This window comes from Gorilla gorilla, chromosome 2 (assembly GCF_029281585.2).
Source record: "Gorilla gorilla gorilla isolate KB3781 chromosome 2, NHGRI_mGorGor1-v2.1_pri, whole genome shotgun sequence".
NCBI classification, from domain to species: Eukaryota; Metazoa; Chordata; class Mammalia; order Primates; family Hominidae; genus Gorilla; species Gorilla gorilla.
In genome coordinates, this window is record NC_086017.1 from 85,578,782 (window position 1) to 85,598,891 (window position 20,110).

Here is a 20,110-nt window from a genome sequence, read left to right on the forward strand (position 1 = left end):
GTGGTCGGGGCTGTCGGCCTCGCGCTCCGTTGCAGGGCTCAGCCTGGGGATGTGCGGTCTGTGCACCAGGCGGTTGAAAACCCGACGGCAACCCGAGTCCCGGTCTTTTGTCTCTGAGGAAACCGCCCACTCCTTGGGCCACGGAATCGGGGCGAATGAGTGCCCCGCCGGCCGACGCGGCGGCGGCTGTGGGCCCAGCCCTCAGCCGACGCCGGGCGCTTACCGTTTTCCCGGAGCGCGGGGGTCCCGTCGCTCCCGGAGGCCGAAGGCCGCTTTTGCTCTCTGCCTTCCTCCCTCTGTCCCTGGCTCCCTGCCGCCCGCCCCCTGTCCCTGCGTCGCTCTGTCTTTCCCTCCGTTCCTCACTGCCTCCCTCTCTCCCACCCTCCCTCCCTCCCTCCTAACGTCCCTCCGCCCATCCTTCCGCCCCTCTAGGTCTCCCGTTCCTCTCTCCATCTCTGCCCGCCTTCCCTCCCGCCTGGAACGGTCAGCGTCCCCGGCGTGCGCGGGGCCTGCGGTCGGCGTTCCGCCGGCAGGCGCTCCACGGTGGCAGCTGGGAGGCTGCAGGGGCACGGACGGGCGAGCGACGGTGGAGCGGAGGCGCAGAGGAGGCGAGCCGCGGGAGGGATGGCAGGCCTGGGCGCTGCGCGGGCCCGGTGTTTGGCGGGACGGGGGTCTCCACCCAGCCCAGGGGAGGACGCATTTTCCGGGGGTGGGGGGTGGGGGTGGGGGTGGGGAGGGGGTGGTCGGGCGTGGGTGGGGTGCTGGAAAGCCGTGAGAGCTCTGCCCGGGCTGCTCCCACAGCCTAGGCGGCTGCCCGCAAACCCGCGCGTGCGCAGTAGGCGGCCCACCTGCTGCTACCTGGGCCGGCTCTGGGATCCCCGGGATGCCCAGGAAAGAATGGCAGTTCTCTGCTGTGTGGAGTCTCTCGCCGGGCCTAGACCTAGAAGGCAGGAATCCCAGGCGGGTCAGCCCGGCGGGGAAGACACGCCGCTCCACGCCCAGCCAGGTGTTCCCCGCGAAAGAGAGGCCACCGCCCTGCCCCGACCCGACCCGACCCAACCCGACCCGACCCGACCCCGTCCCAACCCCGCGTCCTAAAGCTCCTCCAGCAGAGCCCGGTATTCTTCCTCGCTGAGGGGTGCTTCCAGCGAGGCGGCCTCTTCCAAGGCCTCCAGCTCCCCCGGGGCCTCCGTTTCTAGGAAAGGTTGCGCCCGCTGCAGAAACTCCGGGCTCGCCAGGAGCTCATCCAGCAGCAGGCCGGAGGGGAGTGCAGACGAGCGCCCCGGCTCCTGGAGCGCCTGGGAGGGCGCCCGGATGCCTTGCATCTGCCCCTGCCGCGCGGAGGCCTCCGGGGGCGCGGGCTGGGGAGGTGGAGCTGCCCCGGCTTGGGGTTCCCACGCCGCCCCGGCGACCTGGGGACCCCGGCCCCAGCCCCACCACGGACTCCCCTGGGACGTGGGTGGCGCAAGCACACCTTGGCCCTGTGGCCCCGCTTGAGCGGGCCCAGGCTGTCCCACCGCGCAAGGGCCCGGCGGGCCGTCGCGCTGCGGGTCCCGGTCCTCCCGGCATTTGCCCGGCTGCGGAGGCCACCGAGGAGTCTGAGGGTGGGAGAGCGCCCCTTCCGGAGGAGCCGGGGCAGCGTAGGCAAAATCCCCGCGTGCCGGGGCAGGTTGGGAGATCCCCTCTGCCGGCGCGGCCTGGCTGGGCTGGAGCACGGGGACGGCCCTCGCTCCCTGGCTCACGAAAGCCCCCTGTGGGAGGGCCCCAGGCGCGCAGGGCACGTGGGGTGCGGGAAGCCCCGTTCCCCACGCCCCGGTGTGGGCGAAGGCGACCCACGAGGGAGCAGGGTGACACCCGCCGGGGGCCGCGTCGCACAGGCCGCCTGCGTGCGCGGGCGCCCTGCCACCCTGTCCCGGGTGCCTGGCCCTTCGATTCTGAAACCAGATCTGAATCCTGGACTCCGGGAGGCCCGTCTCTCTGGCCAGCTCTTCCCTGGCGGCGATGCCTGGAAAGCGATCCTTCTCAAAGGCTCGGAGGAGCAGGGCGGTCTGGGATCCGGTGACGGCGGTCCGCTTTCGCCTGCCTTCTTGCGGGCCGCGTCTCCCGGGCCAGGGCCGAGATTCCCGCCGGTGCTGCCTCAGCTGGCGTGACCTCTCATTCTGAAACCAAATCTGGACCCTGGGCTCCGGAATGCCGATAGCCTGGGCCAGCCGTTCTCTGGTGGCGATGCCCGGGTACGGGTTCCGCTCAAAGCAGGCTCGCAGGGCCTCGCTTTGGCTCGGGGTCCAAACGAGTCTCCTTCGCCGTCCTCGTCCTCGGGCTTCCGCGGGGAGGGTGCTGTCCGAAGGTGTCGGGAGGGCCATCGCGGGGAGCCCCGGCCGGAATTTCACGGACGGACACGGGCAGAGAGAGGCCGGCGGGCTCCCGTGCACCTCACTGTGCACTGCGGCAGGTGCAGCCAGACTGTGCACTGCGGCAGGTGCAGCCAGGAAGCCGGCCCAGACAGCCAGCCAGCGGCTCTTATAAAGGCCCACAGGCAGGCAGGCTCCACCCCTTCATGAAGGGCGGTGAGCCCTGGGACAGCACGCCGCCCCCCGCCCCCCAGGAAGGGCCCCAGGGCGTTGAGGCCAGGGTCGGGGTGGGGGGGTTTGAGGTGGGGCGGGGGAGGGCGTGGTGATGGTGGTGGTGGTGGGGCCGGAGAGACGAAGCGGAAGGGGGAGAGGGGGAAGGGGTGAGGGGGGCGCGTTTCGGGGGCTGGCTCTCCCGACCTCTCCACGAATCCCGCGGGAACTGGAAGCCGCTCTCTGGGCTCCCGCGCGTCTTCAGCAGGGAGAAACCAGCCTGGAAGGGTGGAGGGGAGTGTGGAAATGAACCTCCGTGGGAGTCTTGAGCTTTCCAGGCCCTCTCTCCGTGAAGGAGGCAATGCCCGTGGGTGTCGCCGTTGCCGGGACAGTCTCACACACGCAGGCGTGTGGCTCTGGTTCATCTCCACGTAGAAGACCAGAGCGAGACCCCAGAGAGAAGATACATCCCCGGCGCGATGGCCTGACGATGGATTCCTGTGTCCGGCAACATGGGGAGGCTGCAGTGTGGCCGGTTTGGAAACTGGCAAGGAGAGCGAAGGCGCCATGCCGGTCTTCCACCCTTCCCTGGGATGTTTCTGGGTGCCCGCAGAGCTCCGGGAGCAAACAGTCAGCACGGCCAGCCTTTCGGGGGCCCGAGAGACGTGAGCAACAGGCCCCCTTGCAGAGGGCAAAGCAACGTGGAATCCAAAATCGCGCCTCAGTCGTCCTGAGTGTGGCTCCTCCGTGGTCGGGGCTGTCGGCCTCGCGCTCCGTTGCAGGGCTCAGCCTGGGGATGTGCGGTCTGTGCACCAGGCGGTTGAAAACCCGACGGCAACCCGAGTCCCGGTCTTTTGTCTCTGAGGAAACCGCCCACTCCTTGGGCCACGGAATCGGGGCGAATGAGTGCCCCGCCGGCCGACGCGGCGGCGGCTGTGGGCCCAGCCCTCAGCCGACGCCGGGCGCTTACCGTTTTCCCGGAGCGCGGGGGTCCCGTCGCTCCCGGAGGCCGAAGGCCGCTTTTGCTCTCTGCCTTCCTCCCTCTGTCCCTGGCTCCCTGCCGCCCGCCCCCTGTCCCTGCGTCGCTCTGTCTTTCCCTCCGTTCCTCACTGCCTCCCTCTCTCCCACCCTCCCTCCCTCCCTCCTAACGTCCCTCCGCCCATCCTTCCGCCCCTCTAGGTCTCCCGTTCCTCTCTCCATCTCTGCCCGCCTTCCCTCCCGCCTGGAACGGTCAGCGTCCCCGGCGTGCGCGGGGCCTGCGGTCGGCGTTCCGCCGGCAGGCGCTCCACGGTGGCAGCTGGGAGGCTGCAGGGGCACGGACGGGCGAGCGACGGTGGAGCGGAGGCGCAGAGGAGGCGAGCCGCGGGAGGGATGGCAGGCCTGGGCGCTGCGCGGGCCCGGTGTTTGGCGGGACGGGGGTCTCCACCCAGCCCAGGGGAGGACGCATTTTCCGGGGGTGGGGGGTGGGGGTGGGGGTGGGGAGGGGGTGGTCGGGCGTGGGTGGGGTGCTGGAAAGCCGTGAGAGCTCTGCCCGGGCTGCTCCCACAGCCTAGGCGGCTGCCCGCAAACCCGCGCGTGCGCAGTAGGCGGCCCACCTGCTGCTACCTGGGCCGGCTCTGGGATCCCCGGGATGCCCAGGAAAGAATGGCAGTTCTCTGCTGTGTGGAGTCTCTCGCCGGGCCTAGACCTAGAAGGCAGGAATCCCAGGCGGGTCAGCCCGGCGGGGAAGACACGCCGCTCCACGCCCAGCCAGGTGTTCCCCGCGAAAGAGAGGCCACCGCCCTGCCCCGACCCGACCCGACCCAACCCGACCCGACCCGACCCCGTCCCAACCCCGCGTCCTAAAGCTCCTCCAGCAGAGCCCGGTATTCTTCCTCGCTGAGGGGTGCTTCCAGCGAGGCGGCCTCTTCCAAGGCCTCCAGCTCCCCCGGGGCCTCCGTTTCTAGGAAAGGTTGCGCCCGCTGCAGAAACTCCGGGCTCGCCAGGAGCTCATCCAGCAGCAGGCCGGAGGGGAGTGCAGACGAGCGCCCCGGCTCCTGGAGCGCCTGGGAGGGCGCCCGGATGCCTTGCATCTGCCCCTGCCGCGCGGAGGCCTCCGGGGGCGCGGGCTGGGGAGGTGGAGCTGCCCCGGCTTGGGGTTCCCACGCCGCCCCGGCGACCTGGGGACCCCGGCCCCAGCCCCACCACGGACTCCCCTGGGACGTGGGTGGCGCAAGCACACCTTGGCCCTGTGGCCCCGCTTGAGCGGGCCCAGGCTGTCCCACCGCGCAAGGGCCCGGCGGGCCGTCGCGCTGCGGGTCCCGGTCCTCCCGGCATTTGCCCGGCTGCGGAGGCCACCGAGGAGTCTGAGGGTGGGAGAGCGCCCCTTCCGGAGGAGCCGGGGCAGCGTAGGCAAAATCCCCGCGTGCCGGGGCAGGTTGGGAGATCCCCTCTGCCGGCGCGGCCTGGCTGGGCTGGAGCACGGGGACGGCCCTCGCTCCCTGGCTCACGAAAGCCCCCTGTGGGAGGGCCCCAGGCGCGCAGGGCACGTGGGGTGCGGGAAGCCCCGTTCCCCACGCCCCGGTGTGGGCGAAGGCGACCCACGAGGGAGCAGGGTGACACCCGCCGGGGGCCGCGTCGCACAGGCCGCCTGCGTGCGCGGGCGCCCTGCCACCCTGTCCCGGGTGCCTGGCCCTTCGATTCTGAAACCAGATCTGAATCCTGGACTCCGGGAGGCCCGTCTCTCTGGCCAGCTCTTCCCTGGCGGCGATGCCTGGAAAGCGATCCTTCTCAAAGGCTCGGAGGAGCAGGGCGGTCTGGGATCCGGTGACGGCGGTCCGCTTTCGCCTGCCTTCTTGCGGGCCGCGTCTCCCGGGCCAGGGCCGAGATTCCCGCCGGTGCTGCCTCAGCTGGCGTGACCTCTCATTCTGAAACCAAATCTGGACCCTGGGCTCCGGAATGCCGATAGCCTGGGCCAGCCGTTCTCTGGTGGCGATGCCCGGGTACGGGTTCCGCTCAAAGCAGGCTCGCAGGGCCTCGCTTTGGCTCGGGGTCCAAACGAGTCTCCTTCGCCGTCCTCGTCCTCGGGCTTCCGCGGGGAGGGTGCTGTCCGAAGGTGTCGGGAGGGCCATCGCGGGGAGCCCCGGCCGGAATTTCACGGACGGACACGGGCAGAGAGAGGCCGGCGGGCTCCCGTGCACCTCACTGTGCACTGCGGCAGGTGCAGCCAGACTGTGCACTGCGGCAGGTGCAGCCAGGAAGCCGGCCCAGACAGCCAGCCAGCGGCTCTTATAAAGGCCCACAGGCAGGCAGGCTCCACCCCTTCATGAAGGGCGGTGAGCCCTGGGACAGCACGCCGCCCCCCGCCCCCCAGGAAGGGCCCCAGGGCGTTGAGGCCAGGGTCGGGGTGGGGGGGTTTGAGGTGGGGCGGGGGAGGGCGTGGTGATGGTGGTGGTGGTGGGGCCGGAGAGACGAAGCGGAAGGGGGAGAGGGGGAAGGGGTGAGGGGGGCGCGTTTCGGGGGCTGGCTCTCCCGACCTCTCCACGAATCCCGCGGGAACTGGAAGCCGCTCTCTGGGCTCCCGCGCGTCTTCAGCAGGGAGAAACCAGCCTGGAAGGGTGGAGGGGAGTGTGGAAATGAACCTCCGTGGGAGTCTTGAGCTTTCCAGGCCCTCTCTCCGTGAAGGAGGCAATGCCCGTGGGTGTCGCCGTTGCCGGGACAGTCTCACACACGCAGGCGTGTGGCTCTGGTTCATCTCCACGTAGAAGACCAGAGCGAGACCCCAGAGAGAAGATACATCCCCGGCGCGATGGCCTGACGATGGATTCCTGTGTCCGGCAACATGGGGAGGCTGCAGTGTGGCCGGTTTGGAAACTGGCAAGGAGAGCGAAGGCGCCATGCCGGTCTTCCACCCTTCCCTGGGATGTTTCTGGGTGCCCGCAGAGCTCCGGGAGCAAACAGTCAGCACGGCCAGCCTTTCGGGGGCCCGAGAGACGTGAGCAACAGGCCCCCTTGCAGAGGGCAAAGCAACGTGGAATCCAAAATCGCGCCTCAGTCGTCCTGAGTGTGGCTCCTCCGTGGTCGGGGCTGTCGGCCTCGCGCTCCGTTGCAGGGCTCAGCCTGGGGATGTGCGGTCTGTGCACCAGGCGGTTGAAAACCCGACGGCAACCCGAGTCCCGGTCTTTTGTCTCTGAGGAAACCGCCCACTCCTTGGGCCACGGAATCGGGGCGAATGAGTGCCCCGCCGGCCGACGCGGCGGCGGCTGTGGGCCCAGCCCTCAGCCGACGCCGGGCGCTTACCGTTTTCCCGGAGCGCGGGGGTCCCGTCGCTCCCGGAGGCCGAAGGCCGCTTTTGCTCTCTGCCTTCCTCCCTCTGTCCCTGGCTCCCTGCCGCCCGCCCCCTGTCCCTGCGTCGCTCTGTCTTTCCCTCCGTTCCTCACTGCCTCCCTCTCTCCCACCCTCCCTCCCTCCCTCCTAACGTCCCTCCGCCCATCCTTCCGCCCCTCTAGGTCTCCCGTTCCTCTCTCCATCTCTGCCCGCCTTCCCTCCCGCCTGGAACGGTCAGCGTCCCCGGCGTGCGCGGGGCCTGCGGTCGGCGTTCCGCCGGCAGGCGCTCCACGGTGGCAGCTGGGAGGCTGCAGGGGCACGGACGGGCGAGCGACGGTGGAGCGGAGGCGCAGAGGAGGCGAGCCGCGGGAGGGATGGCAGGCCTGGGCGCTGCGCGGGCCCGGTGTTTGGCGGGACGGGGGTCTCCACCCAGCCCAGGGGAGGACGCATTTTCCGGGGGTGGGGGGTGGGGGTGGGGGTGGGGAGGGGGTGGTCGGGCGTGGGTGGGGTGCTGGAAAGCCGTGAGAGCTCTGCCCGGGCTGCTCCCACAGCCTAGGCGGCTGCCCGCAAACCCGCGCGTGCGCAGTAGGCGGCCCACCTGCTGCTACCTGGGCCGGCTCTGGGATCCCCGGGATGCCCAGGAAAGAATGGCAGTTCTCTGCTGTGTGGAGTCTCTCGCCGGGCCTAGACCTAGAAGGCAGGAATCCCAGGCGGGTCAGCCCGGCGGGGAAGACACGCCGCTCCACGCCCAGCCAGGTGTTCCCCGCGAAAGAGAGGCCACCGCCCTGCCCCGACCCGACCCGACCCAACCCGACCCGACCCGACCCCGTCCCAACCCCGCGTCCTAAAGCTCCTCCAGCAGAGCCCGGTATTCTTCCTCGCTGAGGGGTGCTTCCAGCGAGGCGGCCTCTTCCAAGGCCTCCAGCTCCCCCGGGGCCTCCGTTTCTAGGAAAGGTTGCGCCCGCTGCAGAAACTCCGGGCTCGCCAGGAGCTCATCCAGCAGCAGGCCGGAGGGGAGTGCAGACGAGCGCCCCGGCTCCTGGAGCGCCTGGGAGGGCGCCCGGATGCCTTGCATCTGCCCCTGCCGCGCGGAGGCCTCCGGGGGCGCGGGCTGGGGAGGTGGAGCTGCCCCGGCTTGGGGTTCCCACGCCGCCCCGGCGACCTGGGGACCCCGGCCCCAGCCCCACCACGGACTCCCCTGGGACGTGGGTGGCGCAAGCACACCTTGGCCCTGTGGCCCCGCTTGAGCGGGCCCAGGCTGTCCCACCGCGCAAGGGCCCGGCGGGCCGTCGCGCTGCGGGTCCCGGTCCTCCCGGCATTTGCCCGGCTGCGGAGGCCACCGAGGAGTCTGAGGGTGGGAGAGCGCCCCTTCCGGAGGAGCCGGGGCAGCGTAGGCAAAATCCCCGCGTGCCGGGGCAGGTTGGGAGATCCCCTCTGCCGGCGCGGCCTGGCTGGGCTGGAGCACGGGGACGGCCCTCGCTCCCTGGCTCACGAAAGCCCCCTGTGGGAGGGCCCCAGGCGCGCAGGGCACGTGGGGTGCGGGAAGCCCCGTTCCCCACGCCCCGGTGTGGGCGAAGGCGACCCACGAGGGAGCAGGGTGACACCCGCCGGGGGCCGCGTCGCACAGGCCGCCTGCGTGCGCGGGCGCCCTGCCACCCTGTCCCGGGTGCCTGGCCCTTCGATTCTGAAACCAGATCTGAATCCTGGACTCCGGGAGGCCCGTCTCTCTGGCCAGCTCTTCCCTGGCGGCGATGCCTGGAAAGCGATCCTTCTCAAAGGCTCGGAGGAGCAGGGCGGTCTGGGATCCGGTGACGGCGGTCCGCTTTCGCCTGCCTTCTTGCGGGCCGCGTCTCCCGGGCCAGGGCCGAGATTCCCGCCGGTGCTGCCTCAGCTGGCGTGACCTCTCATTCTGAAACCAAATCTGGACCCTGGGCTCCGGAATGCCGATAGCCTGGGCCAGCCGTTCTCTGGTGGCGATGCCCGGGTACGGGTTCCGCTCAAAGCAGGCTCGCAGGGCCTCGCTTTGGCTCGGGGTCCAAACGAGTCTCCTTCGCCGTCCTCGTCCTCGGGCTTCCGCGGGGAGGGTGCTGTCCGAAGGTGTCGGGAGGGCCATCGCGGGGAGCCCCGGCCGGAATTTCACGGACGGACACGGGCAGAGAGAGGCCGGCGGGCTCCCGTGCACCTCACTGTGCACTGCGGCAGGTGCAGCCAGACTGTGCACTGCGGCAGGTGCAGCCAGGAAGCCGGCCCAGACAGCCAGCCAGCGGCTCTTATAAAGGCCCACAGGCAGGCAGGCTCCACCCCTTCATGAAGGGCGGTGAGCCCTGGGACAGCACGCCGCCCCCCGCCCCCCAGGAAGGGCCCCAGGGCGTTGAGGCCAGGGTCGGGGTGGGGGGGTTTGAGGTGGGGCGGGGGAGGGCGTGGTGATGGTGGTGGTGGTGGGGCCGGAGAGACGAAGCGGAAGGGGGAGAGGGGGAAGGGGTGAGGGGGGCGCGTTTCGGGGGCTGGCTCTCCCGACCTCTCCACGAATCCCGCGGGAACTGGAAGCCGCTCTCTGGGCTCCCGCGCGTCTTCAGCAGGGAGAAACCAGCCTGGAAGGGTGGAGGGGAGTGTGGAAATGAACCTCCGTGGGAGTCTTGAGCTTTCCAGGCCCTCTCTCCGTGAAGGAGGCAATGCCCGTGGGTGTCGCCGTTGCCGGGACAGTCTCACACACGCAGGCGTGTGGCTCTGGTTCATCTCCACGTAGAAGACCAGAGCGAGACCCCAGAGAGAAGATACATCCCCGGCGCGATGGCCTGACGATGGATTCCTGTGTCCGGCAACATGGGGAGGCTGCAGTGTGGCCGGTTTGGAAACTGGCAAGGAGAGCGAAGGCGCCATGCCGGTCTTCCACCCTTCCCTGGGATGTTTCTGGGTGCCCGCAGAGCTCCGGGAGCAAACAGTCAGCACGGCCAGCCTTTCGGGGGCCCGAGAGACGTGAGCAACAGGCCCCCTTGCAGAGGGCAAAGCAACGTGGAATCCAAAATCGCGCCTCAGTCGTCCTGAGTGTGGCTCCTCCGTGGTCGGGGCTGTCGGCCTCGCGCTCCGTTGCAGGGCTCAGCCTGGGGATGTGCGGTCTGTGCACCAGGCGGTTGAAAACCCGACGGCAACCCGAGTCCCGGTCTTTTGTCTCTGAGGAAACCGCCCACTCCTTGGGCCACGGAATCGGGGCGAATGAGTGCCCCGCCGGCCGACGCGGCGGCGGCTGTGGGCCCAGCCCTCAGCCGACGCCGGGCGCTTACCGTTTTCCCGGAGCGCGGGGGTCCCGTCGCTCCCGGAGGCCGAAGGCCGCTTTTGCTCTCTGCCTTCCTCCCTCTGTCCCTGGCTCCCTGCCGCCCGCCCCCTGTCCCTGCGTCGCTCTGTCTTTCCCTCCGTTCCTCACTGCCTCCCTCTCTCCCACCCTCCCTCCCTCCCTCCTAACGTCCCTCCGCCCATCCTTCCGCCCCTCTAGGTCTCCCGTTCCTCTCTCCATCTCTGCCCGCCTTCCCTCCCGCCTGGAACGGTCAGCGTCCCCGGCGTGCGCGGGGCCTGCGGTCGGCGTTCCGCCGGCAGGCGCTCCACGGTGGCAGCTGGGAGGCTGCAGGGGCACGGACGGGCGAGCGACGGTGGAGCGGAGGCGCAGAGGAGGCGAGCCGCGGGAGGGATGGCAGGCCTGGGCGCTGCGCGGGCCCGGTGTTTGGCGGGACGGGGGTCTCCACCCAGCCCAGGGGAGGACGCATTTTCCGGGGGTGGGGGGTGGGGGTGGGGGTGGGGAGGGGGTGGTCGGGCGTGGGTGGGGTGCTGGAAAGCCGTGAGAGCTCTGCCCGGGCTGCTCCCACAGCCTAGGCGGCTGCCCGCAAACCCGCGCGTGCGCAGTAGGCGGCCCACCTGCTGCTACCTGGGCCGGCTCTGGGATCCCCGGGATGCCCAGGAAAGAATGGCAGTTCTCTGCTGTGTGGAGTCTCTCGCCGGGCCTAGACCTAGAAGGCAGGAATCCCAGGCGGGTCAGCCCGGCGGGGAAGACACGCCGCTCCACGCCCAGCCAGGTGTTCCCCGCGAAAGAGAGGCCACCGCCCTGCCCCGACCCGACCCGACCCAACCCGACCCGACCCGACCCCGTCCCAACCCCGCGTCCTAAAGCTCCTCCAGCAGAGCCCGGTATTCTTCCTCGCTGAGGGGTGCTTCCAGCGAGGCGGCCTCTTCCAAGGCCTCCAGCTCCCCCGGGGCCTCCGTTTCTAGGAAAGGTTGCGCCCGCTGCAGAAACTCCGGGCTCGCCAGGAGCTCATCCAGCAGCAGGCCGGAGGGGAGTGCAGACGAGCGCCCCGGCTCCTGGAGCGCCTGGGAGGGCGCCCGGATGCCTTGCATCTGCCCCTGCCGCGCGGAGGCCTCCGGGGGCGCGGGCTGGGGAGGTGGAGCTGCCCCGGCTTGGGGTTCCCACGCCGCCCCGGCGACCTGGGGACCCCGGCCCCAGCCCCACCACGGACTCCCCTGGGACGTGGGTGGCGCAAGCACACCTTGGCCCTGTGGCCCCGCTTGAGCGGGCCCAGGCTGTCCCACCGCGCAAGGGCCCGGCGGGCCGTCGCGCTGCGGGTCCCGGTCCTCCCGGCATTTGCCCGGCTGCGGAGGCCACCGAGGAGTCTGAGGGTGGGAGAGCGCCCCTTCCGGAGGAGCCGGGGCAGCGTAGGCAAAATCCCCGCGTGCCGGGGCAGGTTGGGAGATCCCCTCTGCCGGCGCGGCCTGGCTGGGCTGGAGCACGGGGACGGCCCTCGCTCCCTGGCTCACGAAAGCCCCCTGTGGGAGGGCCCCAGGCGCGCAGGGCACGTGGGGTGCGGGAAGCCCCGTTCCCCACGCCCCGGTGTGGGCGAAGGCGACCCACGAGGGAGCAGGGTGACACCCGCCGGGGGCCGCGTCGCACAGGCCGCCTGCGTGCGCGGGCGCCCTGCCACCCTGTCCCGGGTGCCTGGCCCTTCGATTCTGAAACCAGATCTGAATCCTGGACTCCGGGAGGCCCGTCTCTCTGGCCAGCTCTTCCCTGGCGGCGATGCCTGGAAAGCGATCCTTCTCAAAGGCTCGGAGGAGCAGGGCGGTCTGGGATCCGGTGACGGCGGTCCGCTTTCGCCTGCCTTCTTGCGGGCCGCGTCTCCCGGGCCAGGGCCGAGATTCCCGCCGGTGCTGCCTCAGCTGGCGTGACCTCTCATTCTGAAACCAAATCTGGACCCTGGGCTCCGGAATGCCGATAGCCTGGGCCAGCCGTTCTCTGGTGGCGATGCCCGGGTACGGGTTCCGCTCAAAGCAGGCTCGCAGGGCCTCGCTTTGGCTCGGGGTCCAAACGAGTCTCCTTCGCCGTCCTCGTCCTCGGGCTTCCGCGGGGAGGGTGCTGTCCGAAGGTGTCGGGAGGGCCATCGCGGGGAGCCCCGGCCGGAATTTCACGGACGGACACGGGCAGAGAGAGGCCGGCGGGCTCCCGTGCACCTCACTGTGCACTGCGGCAGGTGCAGCCAGACTGTGCACTGCGGCAGGTGCAGCCAGGAAGCCGGCCCAGACAGCCAGCCAGCGGCTCTTATAAAGGCCCACAGGCAGGCAGGCTCCACCCCTTCATGAAGGGCGGTGAGCCCTGGGACAGCACGCCGCCCCCCGCCCCCCAGGAAGGGCCCCAGGGCGTTGAGGCCAGGGTCGGGGTGGGGGGGTTTGAGGTGGGGCGGGGGAGGGCGTGGTGATGGTGGTGGTGGTGGGGCCGGAGAGACGAAGCGGAAGGGGGAGAGGGGGAAGGGGTGAGGGGGGCGCGTTTCGGGGGCTGGCTCTCCCGACCTCTCCACGAATCCCGCGGGAACTGGAAGCCGCTCTCTGGGCTCCCGCGCGTCTTCAGCAGGGAGAAACCAGCCTGGAAGGGTGGAGGGGAGTGTGGAAATGAACCTCCGTGGGAGTCTTGAGCTTTCCAGGCCCTCTCTCCGTGAAGGAGGCAATGCCCGTGGGTGTCGCCGTTGCCGGGACAGTCTCACACACGCAGGCGTGTGGCTCTGGTTCATCTCCACGTAGAAGACCAGAGCGAGACCCCAGAGAGAAGATACATCCCCGGCGCGATGGCCTGACGATGGATTCCTGTGTCCGGCAACATGGGGAGGCTGCAGTGTGGCCGGTTTGGAAACTGGCAAGGAGAGCGAAGGCGCCATGCCGGTCTTCCACCCTTCCCTGGGATGTTTCTGGGTGCCCGCAGAGCTCCGGGAGCAAACAGTCAGCACGGCCAGCCTTTCGGGGGCCCGAGAGACGTGAGCAACAGGCCCCCTTGCAGAGGGCAAAGCAACGTGGAATCCAAAATCGCGCCTCAGTCGTCCTGAGTGTGGCTCCTCCGTGGTCGGGGCTGTCGGCCTCGCGCTCCGTTGCAGGGCTCAGCCTGGGGATGTGCGGTCTGTGCACCAGGCGGTTGAAAACCCGACGGCAACCCGAGTCCCGGTCTTTTGTCTCTGAGGAAACCGCCCACTCCTTGGGCCACGGAATCGGGGCGAATGAGTGCCCCGCCGGCCGACGCGGCGGCGGCTGTGGGCCCAGCCCTCAGCCGACGCCGGGCGCTTACCGTTTTCCCGGAGCGCGGGGGTCCCGTCGCTCCCGGAGGCCGAAGGCCGCTTTTGCTCTCTGCCTTCCTCCCTCTGTCCCTGGCTCCCTGCCGCCCGCCCCCTGTCCCTGCGTCGCTCTGTCTTTCCCTCCGTTCCTCACTGCCTCCCTCTCTCCCACCCTCCCTCCCTCCCTCCTAACGTCCCTCCGCCCATCCTTCCGCCCCTCTAGGTCTCCCGTTCCTCTCTCCATCTCTGCCCGCCTTCCCTCCCGCCTGGAACGGTCAGCGTCCCCGGCGTGCGCGGGGCCTGCGGTCGGCGTTCCGCCGGCAGGCGCTCCACGGTGGCAGCTGGGAGGCTGCAGGGGCACGGACGGGCGAGCGACGGTGGAGCGGAGGCGCAGAGGAGGCGAGCCGCGGGAGGGATGGCAGGCCTGGGCGCTGCGCGGGCCCGGTGTTTGGCGGGACGGGGGTCTCCACCCAGCCCAGGGGAGGACGCATTTTCCGGGGGTGGGGGGTGGGGGTGGGGGTGGGGAGGGGGTGGTCGGGCGTGGGTGGGGTGCTGGAAAGCCGTGAGAGCTCTGCCCGGGCTGCTCCCACAGCCTAGGCGGCTGCCCGCAAACCCGCGCGTGCGCAGTAGGCGGCCCACCTGCTGCTACCTGGGCCGGCTCTGGGATCCCCGGGATGCCCAGGAAAGAATGGCAGTTCTCTGCTGTGTGGAGTCTCTCGCCGGGCCTAGACCTAGAAGGCAGGAATCCCAGGCGGGTCAGCCCGGCGGGGAAGACACGCCGCTCCACGCCCAGCCAGGTGTTCCCCGCGAAAGAGAGGCCACCGCCCTGCCCCGACCCGACCCGACCCAACCCGACCCGACCCGACCCCGTCCCAACCCCGCGTCCTAAAGCTCCTCCAGCAGAGCCCGGTATTCTTCCTCGCTGAGGGGTGCTTCCAGCGAGGCGGCCTCTTCCAAGGCCTCCAGCTCCCCCGGGGCCTCCGTTTCTAGGAAAGGTTGCGCCCGCTGCAGAAACTCCGGGCTCGCCAGGAGCTCATCCAGCAGCAGGCCGGAGGGGAGTGCAGACGAGCGCCCCGGCTCCTGGAGCGCCTGGGAGGGCGCCCGGATGCCTTGCATCTGCCCCTGCCGCGCGGAGGCCTCCGGGGGCGCGGGCTGGGGAGGTGGAGCTGCCCCGGCTTGGGGTTCCCACGCCGCCCCGGCGACCTGGGGACCCCGGCCCCAGCCCCACCACGGACTCCCCTGGGACGTGGGTGGCGCAAGCACACCTTGGCCCTGTGGCCCCGCTTGAGCGGGCCCAGGCTGTCCCACCGCGCAAGGGCCCGGCGGGCCGTCGCGCTGCGGGTCCCGGTCCTCCCGGCATTTGCCCGGCTGCGGAGGCCACCGAGGAGTCTGAGGGTGGGAGAGCGCCCCTTCCGGAGGAGCCGGGGCAGCGTAGGCAAAATCCCCGCGTGCCGGGGCAGGTTGGGAGATCCCCTCTGCCGGCGCGGCCTGGCTGGGCTGGAGCACGGGGACGGCCCTCGCTCCCTGGCTCACGAAAGCCCCCTGTGGGAGGGCCCCAGGCGCGCAGGGCACGTGGGGTGCGGGAAGCCCCGTTCCCCACGCCCCGGTGTGGGCGAAGGCGACCCACGAGGGAGCAGGGTGACACCCGCCGGGGGCCGCGTCGCACAGGCCGCCTGCGTGCGCGGGCGCCCTGCCACCCTGTCCCGGGTGCCTGGCCCTTCGATTCTGAAACCAGATCTGAATCCTGGACTCCGGGAGGCCCGTCTCTCTGGCCAGCTCTTCCCTGGCGGCGATGCCTGGAAAGCGATCCTTCTCAAAGGCTCGGAGGAGCAGGGCGGTCTGGGATCCGGTGACGGCGGTCCGCTTTCGCCTGCCTTCTTGCGGGCCGCGTCTCCCGGGCCAGGGCCGAGATTCCCGCCGGTGCTGCCTCAGCTGGCGTGACCTCTCATTCTGAAACCAAATCTGGACCCTGGGCTCCGGAATGCCGATAGCCTGGGCCAGCCGTTCTCTGGTGGCGATGCCCGGGTACGGGTTCCGCTCAAAGCAGGCTCGCAGGGCCTCGCTTTGGCTCGGGGTCCAAACGAGTCTCCTTCGCCGTCCTCGTCCTCGGGCTTCCGCGGGGAGGGTGCTGTCCGAAGGTGTCGGGAGGGCCATCGCGGGGAGCCCCGGCCGGAATTTCACGGACGGACACGGGCAGAGAGAGGCCGGCGGGCTCCCGTGCACCTCACTGTGCACTGCGGCAGGTGCAGCCAGACTGTGCACTGCGGCAGGTGCAGCCAGGAAGCCGGCCCAGACAGCCAGCCAGCGGCTCTTATAAAGGCCCACAGGCAGGCAGGCTCCACCCCTTCATGAAGGGCGGTGAGCCCTGGGACAGCACGCCGCCCCCCGCCCCCCAGGAAGGGCCCCAGGGCGTTGAGGCCAGGGTCGGGGTGGGGGGGTTTGAGGTGGGGCGGGGGAGGGCGTGGTGATGGTGGTGGTGGTGGGGCCGGAGAGACGAAGCGGAAGGGGGAGAGGGGGAAGGGGTGAGGGGGGCGCGTTTCGGGGGCTGGCTCTCCCGACCTCTCCACGAATCCCGCGGGAACTGGAAGCCGCTCTCTGGGCTCCCGCGCGTCTTCAGCAGGGAGAAACCAGCCTGGAAGGGTGGAGGGGAGTGTGGAAATGAACCTCCGTGGGAGTCTTGAGCTTTCCAGGCCCTCTCTCCGTGAAGGAGGCAATGCCCGTGGGTGTCGCCGTTGCCGGGACAGTCTCACACACGCAGGCGTGTGGCTCTGGTTCATCTCCACGTAGAAGACCAGAGCGAGACCCCAGAGAGAAGATACATCCCCGGCGCGATGGCCTGACGATGGATTCCTGTGTCCGGCAACATGGGGAGGCTGCAGTGTGGCCGGTTTGGAAACTGGCAAGGAGAGCGAAGGCGCCATGCCGGTCTTCCACCCTTCCCTGGGATGTTTCTGGGTGCCCGCAGAGCTCCGGGAGCAAACAGTCAGCACGGCCAGCCTTTCGGGGGCCCGAGAGACGTGAGCAACAGGCCCCCTTGCAGAGGGCAAAGCAACGTGGAATCCAAAATCGCGCCTCAGTCGTCCTGAGTGTGGCTCCTCCGTGGTCGGGGCTGTCGGCCTCGCGCTCCGTTGCAGGGCTCAGCCTGGGGATGTGCGGTCTGTGCACCAGGCGGTTGAAAACCCGACGGCAACCCGAGTCCCGGTCTTTTGTCTCTGAGGAAACCGCCCACTCCTTGGGCCACGGAATCGGGGCGAATGAGTGCCCCGCCGGCCGACGCGGCGGCGGCTGTGGGCCCAGCCCTCAGCCGACGCCGGGCGCTTACCGTTTTCCCGGAGCGCGGGGGTCCCGTCGCTCCCGGAGGCCGAAGGCCGCTTTTGCTCTCTGCCTTCCTCCCTCTGTCCCTGGCTCCCTGCCGCCCGCCCCCTGTCCCTGCGTCGCTCTGTCTTTCCCTCCGTTCCTCACTGCCTCCCTCTCTCCCACCCTCCCTCCCTCCCTCCTAACGTCCCTCCGCCCATCCTTCCGCCCCTCTAGGTCTCCCGTTCCTCTCTCCATCTCTGCCCGCCTTCCCTCCCGCCTGGAACGGTCAGCGTCCCCGGCGTGCGCGGGGCCTGCGGTCGGCGTTCCGCCGGCAGGCGCTCCACGGTGGCAGCTGGGAGGCTGCAGGGGCACGGACGGGCGAGCGACGGTGGAGCGGAGGCGCAGAGGAGGCGAGCCGCGGGAGGGATGGCAGGCCTGGGCGCTGCGCGGGCCCGGTGTTTGGCGGGACGGGGGTCTCCACCCAGCCCAGGGGAGGACGCATTTTCCGGGGGTGGGGGGTGGGGGTGGGGGTGGGGAGGGGGTGGTCGGGCGTGGGTGGGGTGCTGGAAAGCCGTGAGAGCTCTGCCCGGGCTGCTCCCACAGCCTAGGCGGCTGCCCGCAAACCCGCGCGTGCGCAGTAGGCGGCCCACCTGCTGCTACCTGGGCCGGCTCTGGGATCCCCGGGATGCCCAGGAAAGAATGGCAGTTCTCTGCTGTGTGGAGTCTCTCGCCGGGCCTAGACCTAGAAGGCAGGAATCCCAGGCGGGTCAGCCCGGCGGGGAAGACACGCCGCTCCACGCCCAGCCAGGTGTTCCCCGCGAAAGAGAGGCCACCGCCCTGCCCCGACCCGACCCGACCCAACCCGACCCGACCCGACCCCGTCCCAACCCCGCGTCCTAAAGCTCCTCCAGCAGAGCCCGGTATTCTTCCTCGCTGAGGGGTGCTTCCAGCGAGGCGGCCTCTTCCAAGGCCTCCAGCTCCCCCGGGGCCTCCGTTTCTAGGAAAGGTTGCGCCCGCTGCAGAAACTCCGGGCTCGCCAGGAGCTCATCCAGCAGCAGGCCGGAGGGGAGTGCAGACGAGCGCCCCGGCTCCTGGAGCGCCTGGGAGGGCGCCCGGATGCCTTGCATCTGCCCCTGCCGCGCGGAGGCCTCCGGGGGCGCGGGCTGGGGAGGTGGAGCTGCCCCGGCTTGGGGTTCCCACGCCGCCCCGGCGACCTGGGGACCCCGGCCCCAGCCCCACCACGGACTCCCCTGGGACGTGGGTGGCGCAAGCACACCTTGGCCCTGTGGCCCCGCTTGAGCGGGCCCAGGCTGTCCCACCGCGCAAGGGCCCGGCGGGCCGTCGCGCTGCGGGTCCCGGTCCTCCCGGCATTTGCCCGGCTGCGGAGGCCACCGAGGAGTCTGAGGGTGGGAGAGCGCCCCTTCCGGAGGAGCCGGGGCAGCGTAGGCAAAATCCCCGCGTGCCGGGGCAGGTTGGGAGATCCCCTCTGCCGGCGCGGCCTGGCTGGGCTGGAGCACGGGGACGGCCCTCGCTCCCTGGCTCACGAAAGCCCCCTGTGGGAGGGCCCCAGGCGCGCAGGGCACGTGGGGTGCGGGAAGCCCCGTTCCCCACGCCCCGGTGTGGGCGAAGGCGACCCACGAGGGAGCAGGGTGACACCCGCCGGGGGCCGCGTCGCACAGGCCGCCTGCGTGCGCGGGCGCCCTGCCACCCTGTCCCGGGTGCCTGGCCCTTCGATTCTGAAACCAGATCTGAATCCTGGACTCCGGGAGGCCCGTCTCTCTGGCCAGCTCTTCCCTGGCGGCGATGCCTGGAAAGCGATCCTTCTCAAAGGCTCGGAGGAGCAGGGCGGTCTGGGATCCGGTGACGGCGGTCCGCTTTCGCCTGCCTTCTTGCGGGCCGCGTCTCCCGGGCCAGGGCCGAGATTCCCGCCGGTGCTGCCTCAGCTGGCGTGACCTCTCATTCTGAAACCAAATCTGGACCCTGGGCTCCGGAATGCCGATAGCCTGGGCCAGCCGTTCTCTGGTGGCGATGCCCGGGTACGGGTTCCGCTCAAAGCAGGCTCGCAGGGCCTCGCTTTGGCTCGGGGTCCAAACGAGTCTCCTTCGCCGTCCTCGTCCTCGGGCTTCCGCGGGGAGGGTGCTGTCCGAAGGTGTCGGGAGGGCCATCGCGGGGAGCCCCGGCCGGAATTTCACGGACGGACACGGGCAGAGAGAGGCCGGCGGGCTCCCGTGCACCTCACTGTGCACTGCGGCAGGTGCAGCCAGACTGTGCACTGCGGCAGGTGCAGCCAGGAAGCCGGCCCAGACAGCCAGCCAGCGGCTCTTATAAAGGCCCACAGGCAGGCAGGCTCCACCCCTTCATGAAGGGCGGTGAGCCCTGGGACAGCACGCCGCCCCCCGCCCCCCAGGAAGGGCCCCAGGGCGTTGAGGCCAGGGTCGGGGTGGGGGGGTTTGAGGTGGGGCGGGGGAGGGCGTGGTGATGGTGGTGGTGGTGGGGCCGGAGAGACGAAGCGGAAGGGGGAGAGGGGGAAGGGGTGAGGGGGGCGCGTTTCGGGGGCTGGCTCTCCCGACCTCTCCACGAATCCCGCGGGAACTGGAAGCCGCTCTCTGGGCTCCCGCGCGTCTTCAGCAGGGAGAAACCAGCCTGGAAGGGTGGAGGGGAGTGTGGAAATGAACCTCCGTGGGAGTCTTGAGCTTTCCAGGCCCTCTCTCCGTGAAGGAGGCAATGCCCGTGGGTGTCGCCGTTGCCGGGACAGTCTCACACACGCAGGCGTGTGGCTCTGGTTCATCTCCACGTAGAAGACCAGAGCGAGACCCCAGAGAGAAGATACATCCCCGGCGCGATGGCCTGACGATGGATTCCTGTGTCCGGCAACATGGGGAGGCTGCAGTGTGGCCGGTTTGGAAACTGGCAAGGAGAGCGAAGGCGCCATGCCGGTCTTCCACCCTTCCCTGGGATGTTTCTGGGTGCCCGCAGAGCTCCGGGAGCAAACAGTCAGCACGGCCAGCCTTTCGGGGGCCCGAGAGACGTGAGCAACAGGCCCCCTTGCAGAGGGCAAAGCAACGTGGAATCCAAAATCACGCCTCAGTCGTCCTGAGTGTGGCTCCTCCGTGGTCGGGGCTGTCGGCCTCGCGCTCCGTTGCAGGGCTCAGCCTGGGGATGTGCGGTCTGTGCACCAGGCGGTTGAAAACCCGACGGCAACCCGAGTCCCGGTCTTTTGTCTCTGAGGAAACCGCCCACTCCTTGGGCCACGGAATCGGGGCGAATGAGTGCCCCGCCGGCCGACGCGGCGGCGGCTGTGGGCCCAGCCCTCAGCCGACGCCGGGCGCTTACCGTTTTCCCGGAGCGCGGGGGTCCCGTCGCTCCCGGAGG

The 20,110-nt window shown here is 70.4% G+C and overlaps 6 protein-coding genes across 6 annotated transcripts; all 6 read right to left on the bottom strand.

Moving 5' to 3' along the window:
- Positions 1 to 1,094: 1,094 nt before the first annotated feature.
- LOC129523578 (double homeobox protein 4-like protein 4) lies at positions 1,095 to 2,363 on the bottom strand. The gene has a single exon (XM_055381767.2). It carries the CDS (start codon positions 2,361 to 2,363, stop codon positions 1,095 to 1,097), a length of 1,269 nt encoding a protein of 422 aa, XP_055237742.1.
- Positions 2,364 to 4,402: 2,039 nt separating this feature from the next.
- On the bottom strand, positions 4,403 to 5,671 carry LOC129532425 (double homeobox protein 4-like protein 4). Its single transcript, XM_055381775.2, has one exon. It carries the CDS (start codon positions 5,669 to 5,671, stop codon positions 4,403 to 4,405), a length of 1,269 nt encoding a protein of 422 aa, XP_055237750.1.
- A 2,039-nt stretch (positions 5,672 to 7,710) lies between these two features.
- On the bottom strand, positions 7,711 to 8,979 carry LOC134757997 (double homeobox protein 4-like protein 4). Its single transcript, XM_063703515.1, has one exon. It carries the CDS (start codon positions 8,977 to 8,979, stop codon positions 7,711 to 7,713), a length of 1,269 nt encoding a protein of 422 aa, XP_063559585.1.
- A 2,039-nt stretch (positions 8,980 to 11,018) lies between these two features.
- LOC129532423 (double homeobox protein 4-like protein 4) lies at positions 11,019 to 12,287 on the bottom strand. Its single transcript, XM_055381770.2, has one exon. It carries the CDS (start codon positions 12,285 to 12,287, stop codon positions 11,019 to 11,021), a length of 1,269 nt encoding a protein of 422 aa, XP_055237745.1.
- Positions 12,288 to 14,326: 2,039 nt separating this feature from the next.
- On the bottom strand, positions 14,327 to 15,595 carry LOC129532421 (double homeobox protein 4-like protein 4). The gene has a single exon (XM_055381768.2). The coding sequence runs from the start codon at positions 15,593 to 15,595 to the stop codon at positions 14,327 to 14,329; it is 1,269 nt and encodes a 422-aa protein (XP_055237743.2).
- A 2,039-nt stretch (positions 15,596 to 17,634) lies between these two features.
- LOC129532417 (double homeobox protein 4-like protein 4) lies at positions 17,635 to 18,903 on the bottom strand. The gene has a single exon (XM_055381762.2). It carries the CDS (start codon positions 18,901 to 18,903, stop codon positions 17,635 to 17,637), a length of 1,269 nt encoding a protein of 422 aa, XP_055237737.2.
- Positions 18,904 to 20,110: the final 1,207 nt, after the last annotated feature.